Source organism: Procambarus clarkii, unplaced genomic scaffold (genome assembly GCF_040958095.1).
Source record: "Procambarus clarkii isolate CNS0578487 unplaced genomic scaffold, FALCON_Pclarkii_2.0 HiC_scaffold_217, whole genome shotgun sequence".
NCBI classification, from domain to species: Eukaryota; Metazoa; Arthropoda; class Malacostraca; order Decapoda; family Cambaridae; genus Procambarus; species Procambarus clarkii.
In genome coordinates, this window is record NW_027189250.1 from 394,790 (window position 1) to 407,992 (window position 13,203).

Below are 13,203 nucleotides of genomic sequence, written 5' to 3' on the forward strand. Positions count from 1 at the left end.
GCTCTTGGGAGGTGGTGGTCTTTGGAGTATATAAATACTCCGAAATTACCATCTCTTTTAGGGGTCTGAGCAGGTGGTGGAGTGGGTTAAGGCGTACCTGTTATGCCAGTTGCTGGAAGGCTTCTGTGCTGGCTAGGGTTCGAGTCTCCTGGTGGGAAAGTGTTCTAAAATTGTATACTTCACTCTCGTGTTTAGGAGAGTTGTGCCTTAAGCATAGACACAGTGTTCTCCCATATTAACAGGGACTTGATGAAAAAACGTAAAAATGACCCCTCACTTGCTCTAGTGCTCTTGGGAGGTGGTGGTCTTTGGAGTATATAAATACTCCGAAATTACCATCTCTTTTAGGGGTCTGAGCAGGTGGTGGAGTGGGTTAAGGCATACCTGTTATGCCAGTTGCTGGAAGGCTTCTGTGCTGGCTAGGGTTCGAGTCTCCTGGTGGGAAAGACTTCTAAAGTTGTATACTTCACTCTCGTGTTTAGGAGAGTTGTGCCTTAAGCATAGACACAGTGTTCTCCCATATTAACAGGGACTTGATGAAAAAACGAAAAAATGACCCCTCACTTGCTTTACTGCTCTTGGGAGGTGGTGGTCTTTGGAGTATATAAATACTCCGAAATTACCATCTCTTTTAGGGGTCTGAGCAGGTGGTGGAGTGGGTTAAGGCGTACCTGTTATGCCAGTTGCTGGAAGGCTTCTGTGCTGACTAGGGTTCGAGTCTCCTGGTGGGAAAGTGTTCTAAAGTTGTATACTTCACTCTCGTGTTTAGGAGAGTTGTGCCTTAAGCATAGACACAGTGTTCTCCCATATTAACTGGGACTTGATGAAAAAACGTAAAAATGACCCCTCACTTGCTCTAGTGCTCTTGGGAGGTGGTGGTCTTTGGTGTATATAAATACTCCGAAATTACCATCTCTTTTAGGGGTCTGAGCAGGTGGTGGAGTGGGTTAAGGCGTACCTGTTATGCAAGTTGCTGGAAGGCTTCTGTGCTGGCTAGGGTTCGAGTCTCCTGGTGGGAAAGTGTTCTAAAGTTGTATACTTCACTCTCGTGTTTAGGAGAGTTGTGCCTTAAGCATAGACACAGTGTTCTCCCATATTAACAGGGACTTGATGAAAAAACGTAAAAATGACCCCTCACTTGCTCTAGTGCTCTTGGGAGGTGGTGGTCTTTGGAGTATATAAATACTCCGAAATTACCATCTCTTTTAGGGGTCTGAGCAGGTGGTGGAGTGGGTTAAGGCATACCTTTTATGCCAGTTGCTGGAAGGCTTCTGTGCTGGCTAGGGTTCGAGTCTCCTGGTGGGAAAGACTTCTAAAGTTGTATACTTCACTCTCGTGTTTAGGAGAGTTGTGCCTTAAGCATAGACACAGTGTTCTCCCATATTAACAGGGACTTGATGAAAAAAAGTAAAAATGACCCCTCACTTGCTCTAGTGCTCTTGGGAGGTGGTGGTCTTTTGAGTATATAAATACTCCGAAATTACCATCTCTTTTAGGGGTCGGAGCAGGTGGTGGAGTGGGTTAAGGCGTACCTGTTATGCCAGTTGCTGGAAGGCTTCTGTGCTGGCTAGGGTTCGAGTCTCCTGGTGGGAAAGTGTTCTAAAGTTGTATACTTCACTCTCGTGTTTAGGAGAGTTGTGCCTTAAGCATAGACACAGTGTTCTCCCATATTAACAGGGACTTGATGAAAAAACGTAAAAATGACCCCTCACTTGCTCTAGTGCTCTTGGGAGGTGTTGGTCTTTGGAGTATATAAATACTCCGAAATTACCATCTCTTTTAGGGGTCTGAGCAGGTGGTGGAGTGGGTTAAGGCGTACCTGTTATGCCAGTTGCTGAAAGGCTTATGTGCTGGCTAGGTTTCGAGTCTCCTGGTGGGAAAGTGTTCTAAAGTTGTATACTTCACTCTCGTGTTTTGGAGAGTTGTGCCTTACGCATAGACACAGTGTTCTCCCATATTAACAGGGACTTGATGAAAAAACGTAAAAATGACCCCTCACTTGCTCTAGTGCTCTTGGGAGGTGGTGGTCTTTGGAGTATATAAATACTCCGAAATTACCATCTCTTTTAGGGGTCTGAGCAGGTGGTGGAGTGGGTTAAGGTATACCTGGTATGCCAGTTGCTGAAAGGCTTCTGTGCTGGCTAGGGTTCGAGTCTCCTGGTGGGAAAGTGTTCTAAAGTTGTATACTTCACTCTCGTGTTTAGGAGAGTTGTGCCTTAAGCATAGACACAGTGTTCTCCCATATTAACAGGGACTTGATGAAAAAACGTAAAAATGACCCCTCACTTGCTCTAGTGCTCTTGGGAGGTGGTGGTCTTTGGAGTATATAAATACTCCGAAATTACCATCTCTTTTAGGGGTCTGAGCAGGTGGTGGAGTGGGTTAAGGCGTACCTGTTATGCCAGTTGCTGGAAGGCTTCTGTGCTGGCTAGGTTTCGAGTCTCCTGGTGGGAAAGTGTTCTAAAGTTGTATACTTCACTCTCGTGTTTTGGAGAGTTGTGCCTTACGCATAGACACAGTGTTCTCCCATATTAACAGGGACTTGATGAAAAAACGTAAAAATGACCCCTCACTTGCTCTAGTGCTCTTGGGAGGTGGTGGTCTTTGGAGTATATAAATACTCCGAAATTACCATCTCATTTAGGGGTCTGAGCAGGTGGTGGAGTGGGTTAAGGTATACCTGGTATGCCAGTTGCTGAAAGGCTTCTGTGCTGGCTAGGGTTCGAGTCTCCTGGTGGGAAAGTGTTCTAAAGTTGTATACTTCACTCTCGTGTTTAGGAGAGTTGTGCCTTAAGCATAGACACAGTGTTCTCCCATATTAACAGGGACTTGATGAAAAAACGTAAAAATGACCCCTCACTTGCTCTAGTGCTCTTGGGAGGTGGTGGTCTTTGGAGTATATAAATACTCCGAAATTACCATCTCTTTTAGGGGTCTGAGCAGGTGGTGGAGTGGGTTAAGGCGTACCTGTTATGCCAGTTGCTGGAAGGCTTCTGTGCTGGCTAGGGTTCGAGTCTCCTGGTGGGAAAGTGTTCTAAAATTGTATACTTCACTCTCGTGTTTAGGAGAGTTGTGCCTTAAGCATAGACACAGTGTTCTCCCATATTAACAGGGACTTGATGAAAAAACGTAAAAATGACCCCTCACTTGCTCTAGTGCTCTTGGGAGGTGGTGGTCTTTGGAGTATATAAATACTCCGATATTACCATCTCTTTTAGGGGTCTGAGCAGGTGGTGGAGTGGGTTAAGGCATACCTGTTATGCCAGTTGCTGGAAGGCTTCTGTGCTGACTAGGGTTCGAGTCTCCTGGTGGGAAAGTGTTCTAAAGTTGTATACTTCACTCTCGTGTTTAGGAGAGTTGTGCCTTAAGCATAGACACAGTGTTCTCCCATATTAACAGGGACGTGATGAAAAAAAGTAAAAATGACCCCTCACTTGCTCTAGTGCTCTTGGGAGGTGGTGGTCTTTGGAGTATATAAATACTCCGAAATTACCATCTCTTTTAGGGGTCTGAGCAGGTGGTGGAGTGGGTTAAGGCGTACCTGTTATGCAAGTTGCTGGAAGGCTTCTGTGCTGGCTAGGGTTCGAGTCTCCTGGTGAGAAAGTGTTCTAAAGTTGTATACTTCACTCTCGTGTTTAGGAGAGTTGTGCCTTAAGCATAGACACAGTGTTCTCACATATTAACAGGGACTTGATGAAAAAACGTAAAAATGACCCCTCACTTGCTCTAGTGCTCTTGGGAGGTGGTGGTCTTTGGAGTATATAAATACTCCGAAATTACCATCTCTTTTAGGGGTCTGAGCATGTGGTGGAGTGGGTTAAGGCATACCTGTTATGCCAGTTGCTGGAAGGCTTCTGTGCTGGCTAGGGTTCGAGTCTCCTGGTGGGAAAGACTTCTAAAGTTGTATACTTCACTCTCGTGTTTAGGAGAGTTGTGCCTTAAGCATAGACACAGTGTTCTCCCATATTAACAGGGACTTGATGAAAAAACGTAAAAATGACCCCTCACTTGCTCTAGTGCTCTTGGGAGGTGGTGGTCTTTGGAGTATATAAATACTCCGAAATTACCATCTCTTTTAGGGGTCTGAGCAGGTGGTGGAGTGGGTTAAGGCGTACCTGTTATGCCAGTTGCTGGAAGGCTTCTGTGCTGGCTAGGGTTCGAGTCTCCTGGTGGGAAAGTGTTCTAAAGTTGTATACTTATCTCTCGTGTTTAGGAGAGTTGTGCCTTAAGCATAGACACAGTGTTCTCCCATATTAACAGGGACTTGATGAAAAAACGTAAAAATGACCCCTCACTTGCTCTATTGCTCTTGGGAGGTGGTGGTCTTTGGAGTATATAAATACTCCGAAATTACCATCTCTTTTAGGGGTCTGAGCAGGTGGTGGAGTGGGTTAAGGCGTACCTGTTATGCCAGTTGCTGAAAGGCTTCTGTGCTGGCTAGGGTTCGAGTCTCCTGGTGGGAAAGTGTTCTAAAGTTGTATACTTCACTCTCGTGTCTTGGAGAGTTGTGCCTTACGCATAGACACAGTGTTCTCCCATATTAACAGGGACTTGATGAAAAAACGTAAAAATGACCCCTCACTTGCTCTAGTGCTCTTGGGAGGTGGTGGTCTTTGGAGTATATAAATACTCCGAAATTACCATCTCTTTTAGGGGTCTGAGCAGGTGGTGGAGTGGGTTAAGGTATACCTGGTATGCCAGTTGCTGAAAGGCTTCTGTGCTGGCTAGGGTTCGAGTCTCCTGGTGGGAAAGTGTTCTAAAGTTGTATACTTCACTCTCGTGTTTAGGAGAGTTGTGCCTTAAGCATAGACACAGTGTTCTCCCATATTAACAGGGACTTGATGAAAAAACGTAAAAATGACCCCTCACTTGCTCTAGTGCTCTTGGGAGGTGGTGGTCTTTGGAGTATATAAATACTCCGAAATTACCATCTCTTTTAGGGGTCTGAGCAGGTGGTGGAGTGGGTTAAGGCGTACCTGTTATGCCAGTTGCTGGAAGGCTTCTGTGCTGGCTAGGGTTCGAGTCTCCTGGTGGGAAAGTGTTCTAAAGTTGTATACTTCACTCTCGTGTTTAGGAGAGTTGTGCCTTAAGCATAGACACAGTGTTCTCCCATATTAACAGGGACTTGATGAAAAAACGTAAAAATGACCCCTCACTTGCTCTAGTGCTCTTGGGAGGTGGTGGTCTTTGGAGTATATAAATACTCCGAAATTACCATCTCTTTTAGGGGTCTGAGCAGGTGGTGGAGTGGGTTAAGGCATACCTGTTATGCCAGTTGCTGGAAGGCTTCTGTGCTGGCTAGGGTTCGAGTCTCCTGGTGGGAAAGACTTCTAAAGTTGTATACTTCACTCTCGTGTTTAGGAGAGTTGTGCCTTAAGCATAGACACAGTGTTCTCCCATATTAACAGGGACTTGATGAAAAAACGAAAAAATGACCCCTCACTTGCTCTACTACTCTTGGGAGGTGGTGGTCTTTGGAGTATATAAATACTCCGAAATTACCATCTCTTTTAGGGGTCTGAGCAGGTGGTGGAGTGGGTTAAGGCGTACCTGTTATGCCAGTTGCTGGAAGGCTTCTGTGCTGACTAGGGTTCTAGTCTCCTGGTGGGAAAGTGTTCTAAAGTTTTATACTTCACTCTCGTGTTTTGGAGAGTTGTGCCTTACGCATAGACACAGTGTTCTCCCATAATATCAGGGACTTGATGAAAAAACGAAAAAATGACCCCTTACTTGCTCTACTGCTCTTGGGAGGTGGTGGTCTTTGGAGTATATAAATACTCCGAAATTACCATCTCTTTTAGGGGTCTGAGCAGGTGGTGGAGTGGGTTAAGGCGTACCTGTTATGCCAGTTGCTGGAAGGCTTCTGTGCTGACTAGGGTTCGAGTCTCCTGGTGGGAATGTGTTCTAAAGTTGTATACTTCACTCTCGTGTTTAGGAGAGTTGTGCCTTAAGCATAGACACAGTGTTCTCCCATATTAACAGGGACGTGATGAAAAAAAGTAAAAATGACCCCTCACTTGCTCTAGTGCTCTTGGGAGGTGGTGGTCTTTGGAGTATATAAATACTCCGAAATTACCATCTCTTTTAGGGGTCGGAGCAGGTGGTGGAGTGGGTTAAGGCGTACCTGTTATGCCAGTTGCTGGAAGGCTTCTGTGCTGGCTAGGGTTCGAGTCTCCTGGTGGGAAAGTGTTCTAAAGTTGTATACTTCACTCTCGTGTTTAGGAGAGTTGTGCCTTACGCATAGACACAGTGTTCTCCCATATTAACAGGGACTTGATGAAAAAACGTAAAAATGACCCCTCACTTGCTCTAGTGCTCTTGGGAGGTGGTGGTCTTTGGAGTATATAAATACTCCGAAATTACCATCTCTTTTAGGGGTCTGAGCAGGTGGTGGAGTGGGTTAAGGTATACCTGGTATGCCAGTTGCTGAAAGGCTTCTGTGCTGGCTAGGGTTCGAGTCTCCTGGTGTGTTACGGCCCTCTCGGGACGCAACGGGGTTCTTACTCTGATGTAGTTAGAGGAAGATATATATCCGGCCCCAAGCCAGTAGAGGCTATCAAGGGATGCGATCCGTGACGCAAGTAACTTAAAGGGAGTAGGGAAAGAAAGCTAAGAACTTAATATAATATAATGTTCACCTTCACCGTTTAATATATATAATAAAAGAGTACACAAGGGGGAGGGGTATTAACACTTTACAAGGGGATCAACACTGTAGTCTTCTGCTGGAGACTATGGATCCTCGAAGCTAGGTGCTGAGTCCGCGGTGCTTTCTTCGTGGCCTCAAGACGTGTCCTCTGAGAACGCCGAGTCTACCCTGGCCACAGGTCAGCCACAACACAGGTCCACTGGGGGCACCGTCGTGGAGGCCGTCAACCACACGTCCAGCAGGTCTGCTGGCAGGTACTGAGCCACCAAGGCTGGCACGGCCACTCCACGAACGATAAAAGGGGTACGCCCTAGACAGGAGTCTCGTGTGATATCACCAATCACCCTCCTGTCCTCAATACCCCAGTGGATTATCGTCTCCAACCGTCTGTCCCGGGTAAATCCTTCCACTGCCACTCCACTGGCAGGCTTAACACACCACAGTGTTCTTCCGGGGGGACGACGTCACAACAGCTGCAGCAAACTGGACAGTATGGAGACTGGCTGCCTCGGGTAGACTGACTTCACCTTCAACACAGTGGTCCCAGGTCGGCTCTGTAAGCAGACACGTCATCAATAACAGGGACACTAAAACACCACACTTACAGGCTCAGACACAAACGCCCGACATATCCACTCCATAGATGGCGTTGTAGTCTGAGCACCACCTCACCAGAGGTCAGCGGCGGCGGTGTTGAGCGCTGAACGGGGCTGGAAACTGGCCCTCGTAGCTAGTACACGTCGTCGGTTTGGAGGGGGTTTCGGGAGCTGACCCACAGATGGCGCGGCCGTCACTGTTTAGAGATTGGACGCTGGATCAGGGTCCGTGACACCTCCCCACCAAAAGAATTTGGTTTGGGTTCCTATAAAAAGAGAAGACAAACCAAATTAGTACGTGGATTTAGATGCGAGATAATGCATCAGCTACCACGTTGTCCACCCCTTTGATGTGTTCAATCTGGAGGGGATATTGCTGCAAATGTAGACTCCATCTGGTGAGCCTGAGGTTCTTTTGCTTAAATTGAGCCAGGAACTTCAGAGGGTTATGGTCGGTCCGTACTAATATAGGATGGCCATTGCTTGTTAAATATACCTCGAAGTGCTGGACGGAATTAATTAAGGCCAACGTTTCCTTTTCTATGACCGAGTAATTCAGCTGGCTGGGGGTGAACTTCTTAGAATGATAGGCCACCGGATGTTCCACCCCCTTCTCGTCCGTCTGGGATAAAACGGAGCCCAGGCCATAGTCAGAGGCGTCGACCGTCAGGATGAATCTATCCTCAAAGCTCTGGGACCTGAGGATTGGAGCAGAGATCAGAATTGCTTTGAGACTCTCTAATGCCTTCTGGCAATTCTCATTCCATATTAACTTTACCCCTTTCTTCAGCAGATTGGTCAAGGGGGCGGCGATGGAGGAAAAATTAGGGACAAACTTACGATAAAACCCAGCCATACCAAGGAAACGCAAGATGTCCTTCCTGGTAGCTGGCGTAGGATACTGGACTATTGCCTCGATCTTGCTGGCCTTCGGCGCAATCCATCCTCCTCCAACCTTATGACCTAGGAAGATGACAGAGGTTCTGGCAAACTCCGATTTATGCAGGTTGACCACCAATCCTGACTGGAGCATGGCCTTGAAGAAATCCTCTATGTGACGCAGATGATCCTGCCAATCTACATCATATATTAATACATCATCGATGTAGACTAAGGTGTTTTTCACGTCACGCAACACCGTACCCATCAGTCTCTGGAAAGTGGAGGCTGCGTTTTTCATCCCGAATGGCATCACCTGACATTCAAACAGCCCGTCGGGAGTCACAAATGCTGATATGGGTTTGGCTTTTTCCGTGAGGGGAACTTGCCAATAGCCTTTGAACAGGTCAAATTTTGTCAGGTACCGGGCTCTACCTATGGCATCCAGACATTCCTCTACTCTGGGGAGAGGGTAGGTATCTGCTACAGTGACCTTATTCACCTGGCGATAATCAATACAAAGACGGTATTTCTTACCAGGTTTGGGCACTAGTAGTATCGGGGAAGACCATGGGCTCGAGCTCGGGGCTATCAGATGGTGTTTCAGCATGTAATCTACCTCCTCTTTCACCACCCGTTTCTTCAGTGGGTTGAGACGGTACGGGTGTTGCTTTATGGGTCGGACGCCTTCCTCCAGCTCGACATCATGCCTCATGACAGATGTTAACCCTGGAACATCGTCGAAGATAGGCTTGTATTGCCGGATCATCCGCAGCAATGATGATTGATGTCCTTCGGCTACGTGTGTCAACTTTGCCTGCAAGTTTAACAGAATGTCTGAGTTAGTCAACACCTCCTCCTCCTCCTCAATGTCGTCCTTAGTGGTCACTAAGGTTACGGGGAGTGTATCCCGCCCCTCGTATCTCTTGATCATATTAACATGAACCAGAGTCTCTTTCTTACGACGGTCTGGAGTACTCAGAAGGTAATTGAGGTTAGTAACCTTCTTTACAACCGGGTAGGGACCTACGAATCTGGCGCTCAAACTCCCAGTTATTGTAGGAGTACACACCAAAACCAGATCTCCTACTTGGAACTCCCTTTGCTTGGTCCTCCTATCATACCTGCTCTTGATAGTTCTTTGTGTACTTTCTAAGGTCCTAGTAGCCATTTCCCAGGCTGAGAACAGCCGTCCTTTATTTGTAGACAACCAGTCCACAATATCCTCGTTGGTTTCTGCGTCCAGCCAATGGTCTCGTGCCACCTCTAAGGGACCTCTTACTGAGTGACCAAAGATCATCTCGAATGGGGAGATTCCTATGGATTCATTGGGTACTGATCTTACCGCAAATAGGAGGTAGGGCAGTTCTTCAACCCACTTACTCTGCCTGTCGTAGCAAAACTTCCGAAGCATGCCCTTCAACGTCTGGTGAAAACGTTCCAAAGCTCCTTGAGACTCGGGATGGTAGGCACTAGAGGTAACCTGTCGAATTCCCAGGTCGGCGATCTGTTGGCGAAACAAATGGGACATGAAATTAGACCCCTGGTCCGTCTGAATGGTCTTGGGAAGACCGTATCGCGAGATGAACCAGAGCAGTTGTCTCACCAAAACCTTAGCTGTGATGGTTTTAAGGGGGATCGCTTCTGGGTACCTACTAACCCGATCTAGTATTGTTAGCAAATACTTCACCCCTGAGGTAGCAGGTGGAAGAGGGCCTACTATATCCAAGATGAGGTGTTCGAAGGGCTCACCTATTGATGGAATGGGGTGTAAAGGGGCTTTGGGGACGGGCTGGTTTGCTTTTCCGGCCACTTGGCAGGCATGGCAGGTCTTGCAGAAATGACGTACGTCCTCCTTCATATGCGGCCAGTAGAAACCTTTGGCTAGGCGGTGGAAAGTCTTAGAGATCCCACCATGTCCAGCAAATCTATTAGCATGGGCTGTTTCTAACAGCTTAGATCTGAACACGGCTGGGACGACTATCTGATCACCTACCGCCCTTGACTGGGGGTATTTCGGAGGATGCCGGCGACACAGTACACCACTTGACCACACATATAGATCCCCTCCTTTCGTAGGAGAGTCTACGGTGTTGGCCAACTTCCGTACCTGAGGGTCCTTCTTCTGTTCCTCTATCAGCTGGGCCCGAGTCCAGCGTTCGGGAACCGGCATCTGGACTGGTGGGACTGGTGTATGGCTACTTGTAACCTGCGGGATAGGAGGAGAGTCAAACAAAGTGTTTAGATCTAGGGGTGCATGGAGGTGCGCCTGAGACCTGGTTTGCACTGCTGCGATGGGACTGGTCTCTTCACGTTCTGGAATATCCACTACCAGGGGACAGTTGGGTAACAATCCTAGGGCTAAGTCATTGGCTAATATTACGTCAATTCCCTCTATGGGAAGACTATCCACCACGGCCAACTGACACTCACCTTTGAAGTGCTGAGAGTCTAGATGTACTTGTACCAATGGGGCAACGTACAAGGTGGAAGGGAATCCTCCCAGGATTACCTTCTGCATCTCATCCGCCGATATACCTTCGGGTAATGATGTTTCCAGAATTAGAGACTGGGCCGCTCCACTGTCTCTAAGTATTACCACAGGCGTACTTGCAAGGCCACTGGCTACATATCCTTGGGAGGTATATGGGGCGAACAATCCTTTCCTCTTCTCTTGGGTGGATGTCGGTGGTACTATACTGTTCATCAGCATGACTTCCCTACGGGGATTATTACCTGAACTGCTACGACACTTCGCAGCAATATGTCCTCTCTTACCGCAGGTCCAACACAATACATCCCTCTTCGGACTAAACCTCCGAGGACTATCCGAGGTTGACTTGGCGGCACTACGAGGGGCAGTTCTATCTTCCGGTTTATGTTTGGCTGGATACCTTGAATAGGTCTTCGGGACGTACCTAGCAGATGGCCTATGAGTCAGGATATACTCTTCCGCCATGGTGGCTGCCGCACTCAAGGTCTCTACCTGCTGTTCCTCTAGGTACGTCTTCAGGTCTCCAGACAAACAATCCTTGAAGTCCTCGAGCAGAATCAGCTGCTCGAGGTCTTCCTTGGTCTCCACCTTCCGAGAGGCGCACCATTCTTGAAAAAGTCGCTCCTTGATGGTGGCGAATTCGGTGAAAGTGTGCTCTGAGGTCTTCTTCAGGTTTCGGAACTTTTGCCTATATGCCTCAGGTACCAATTGGTACGCCATGAGCACCACTTTCTTCACCATATCGTAATCGCTGGAGTCGTCAAGGGATAACGTAGAGTAGGCGATTTGGGCCTTCCCAGTCAAGACTGACTGTATCATGATGGCCCAATTCTCCCTTGGCCACTCCAAAGAGGCAGCGACTTTCTCGAAGGCTGCGAAGAACTTCGAAACTTCTCTCTCGTTGAATTTGGGGACCATTTTGATATTCCTTACCGGATCGAAACCGCTTACTCCAGTTTGTCTCTGTCCAGCGCCTAGTCGTAATACTTCTAGTTCATGTTGTCTCTGTCTTTCTTTTTCTTCTCTTTCTCGTTCTTTTTCTTCTCTTTCTCGTTCTTCTCTCTCTCTTTCTCGTTCTTCTCTCTCCCTTTCTCGTTCTTCTCTCTCTCTTTTCTCTTCTCTTTCTCGTTCTTCTCTCTCTCTTTTCTCTTCTCTTTCTCGTTCTTCTCTCTCTCTTTCTCGTTCTTCTCTTCTTTCTTCTCTTTCTAATTCTAGACGCCTCATCGCCAATTCTTTATCTTGTCTTTCTCTTTCCATTTCTAATTTCTTCCACTCTATTTCTCGATTAATTTCCAAGGCACGCATTTTGACAGTTAGCAAGCTTATATTCAGCTCACCTGCATCACTGTCAACGTCGCTGCCCTTATCTTCCTTTTCCATGGAAGCTATCTCCTCCCCTTCCCTTGTACTAGGAGTTTCGCCTTCCTGTTTCTCTTCTGCCTTCAGGTGCCGGTGAACCTTGGACAAGATCTCCACACGGGAATCACTGGCACGGATCTTTATCTCCAGGTAGGCGCTCACTAGTACAAGCTCTGGTTTGCTCAGATACTTTAATCTGGCAAGACAGTCCACTCTATTCAGAAAAGCCTGAACATCGTCCAGATCATCGATGGTAGCTTTTTCTGCCATTGTCACAGATGGAACACTCAACTAGCACTTAACACACCGAGCACTGTTCTACGCCAATACTGCACTTTATCGCACCAAACACTGCACTTGCCAATATTGCACGTAATCACTTCGGGCACCACACTACCCAATATTGCACTGAGTCCAAGCGAACACTTCGCTCTACAATATTACACTAAATCACTGAGCACCGCACTAGTCAATATTGCACTTAATCGCTTAATCACAGCGAGCACCGCACTGCACAATATCGCACTTAGTCACTGAGCACCGCACAGGACGTATAACGTCACAATCGTCACACAGGGGGAATTATATACAGGGATTACGCCACTTCACCACCCCTGTCAAACATACTTAACAAGGGGACGGATCCCGCTGGGGATGCCAATTATGTTACGGCCCTCTCGGGACGCAACGGGGTTCTTACTCTGATGTAGTTAGAGGAAGATATATATCCGGCCCCAAGCCAGTAGAGGCTATCAAGGGATGCGATCCATGACGCAAGTAACTTAAAGGGAGTAGGGAAAGAAAGCTAAGAACTTAATATAATATAATGTTCACCTTCACCGTTTAATATATATAATAAAAGAGTACACAAGGGGGAGGGGTATTAACACTTTACAAGGGGATCAACACTGTAGTCTTCTGCTGGAGACTATGGATCCTCGAAGCTAGGTGCTGAGTCCGCGGTGCTTTCTTCGTGGCCTCAAGACGTGTCCTCTGAGAACGCCGAGTCTACCCTGGCCACAGGTCAGCCACAACACAGGTCCACTGGGGGCACCGTCGTGGAGGCCGTCAACCACACGTCCAGCAGGTCTGCTGGCAGGTACTGAGCCACCAAGGCTGGCACGGCCACTCCACGAACGATAAAAGGGGTACGCCCTAGACAGGAGTCTCGTGTGATATCACCAATCACCCTCCTGTCCTCAATACCCCAGTGGATTATCGTCTCC

General features: G+C 47.6%; 1 protein-coding gene across 1 annotated transcript; it reads right to left on the minus strand.

The window, feature by feature from the left end:
- Nucleotides 1–7,549: 7,549 nt before the first annotated feature.
- On the minus strand, nt 7,550–11,083 carry LOC138361171 (uncharacterized). Its single transcript, XM_069320603.1, has one exon. The coding sequence runs from the start codon at nt 11,081–11,083 to the stop codon at nt 7,550–7,552; it is 3,534 nt and encodes a 1,177-aa protein (XP_069176704.1).
- Nucleotides 11,084–13,203: the final 2,120 nt, after the last annotated feature.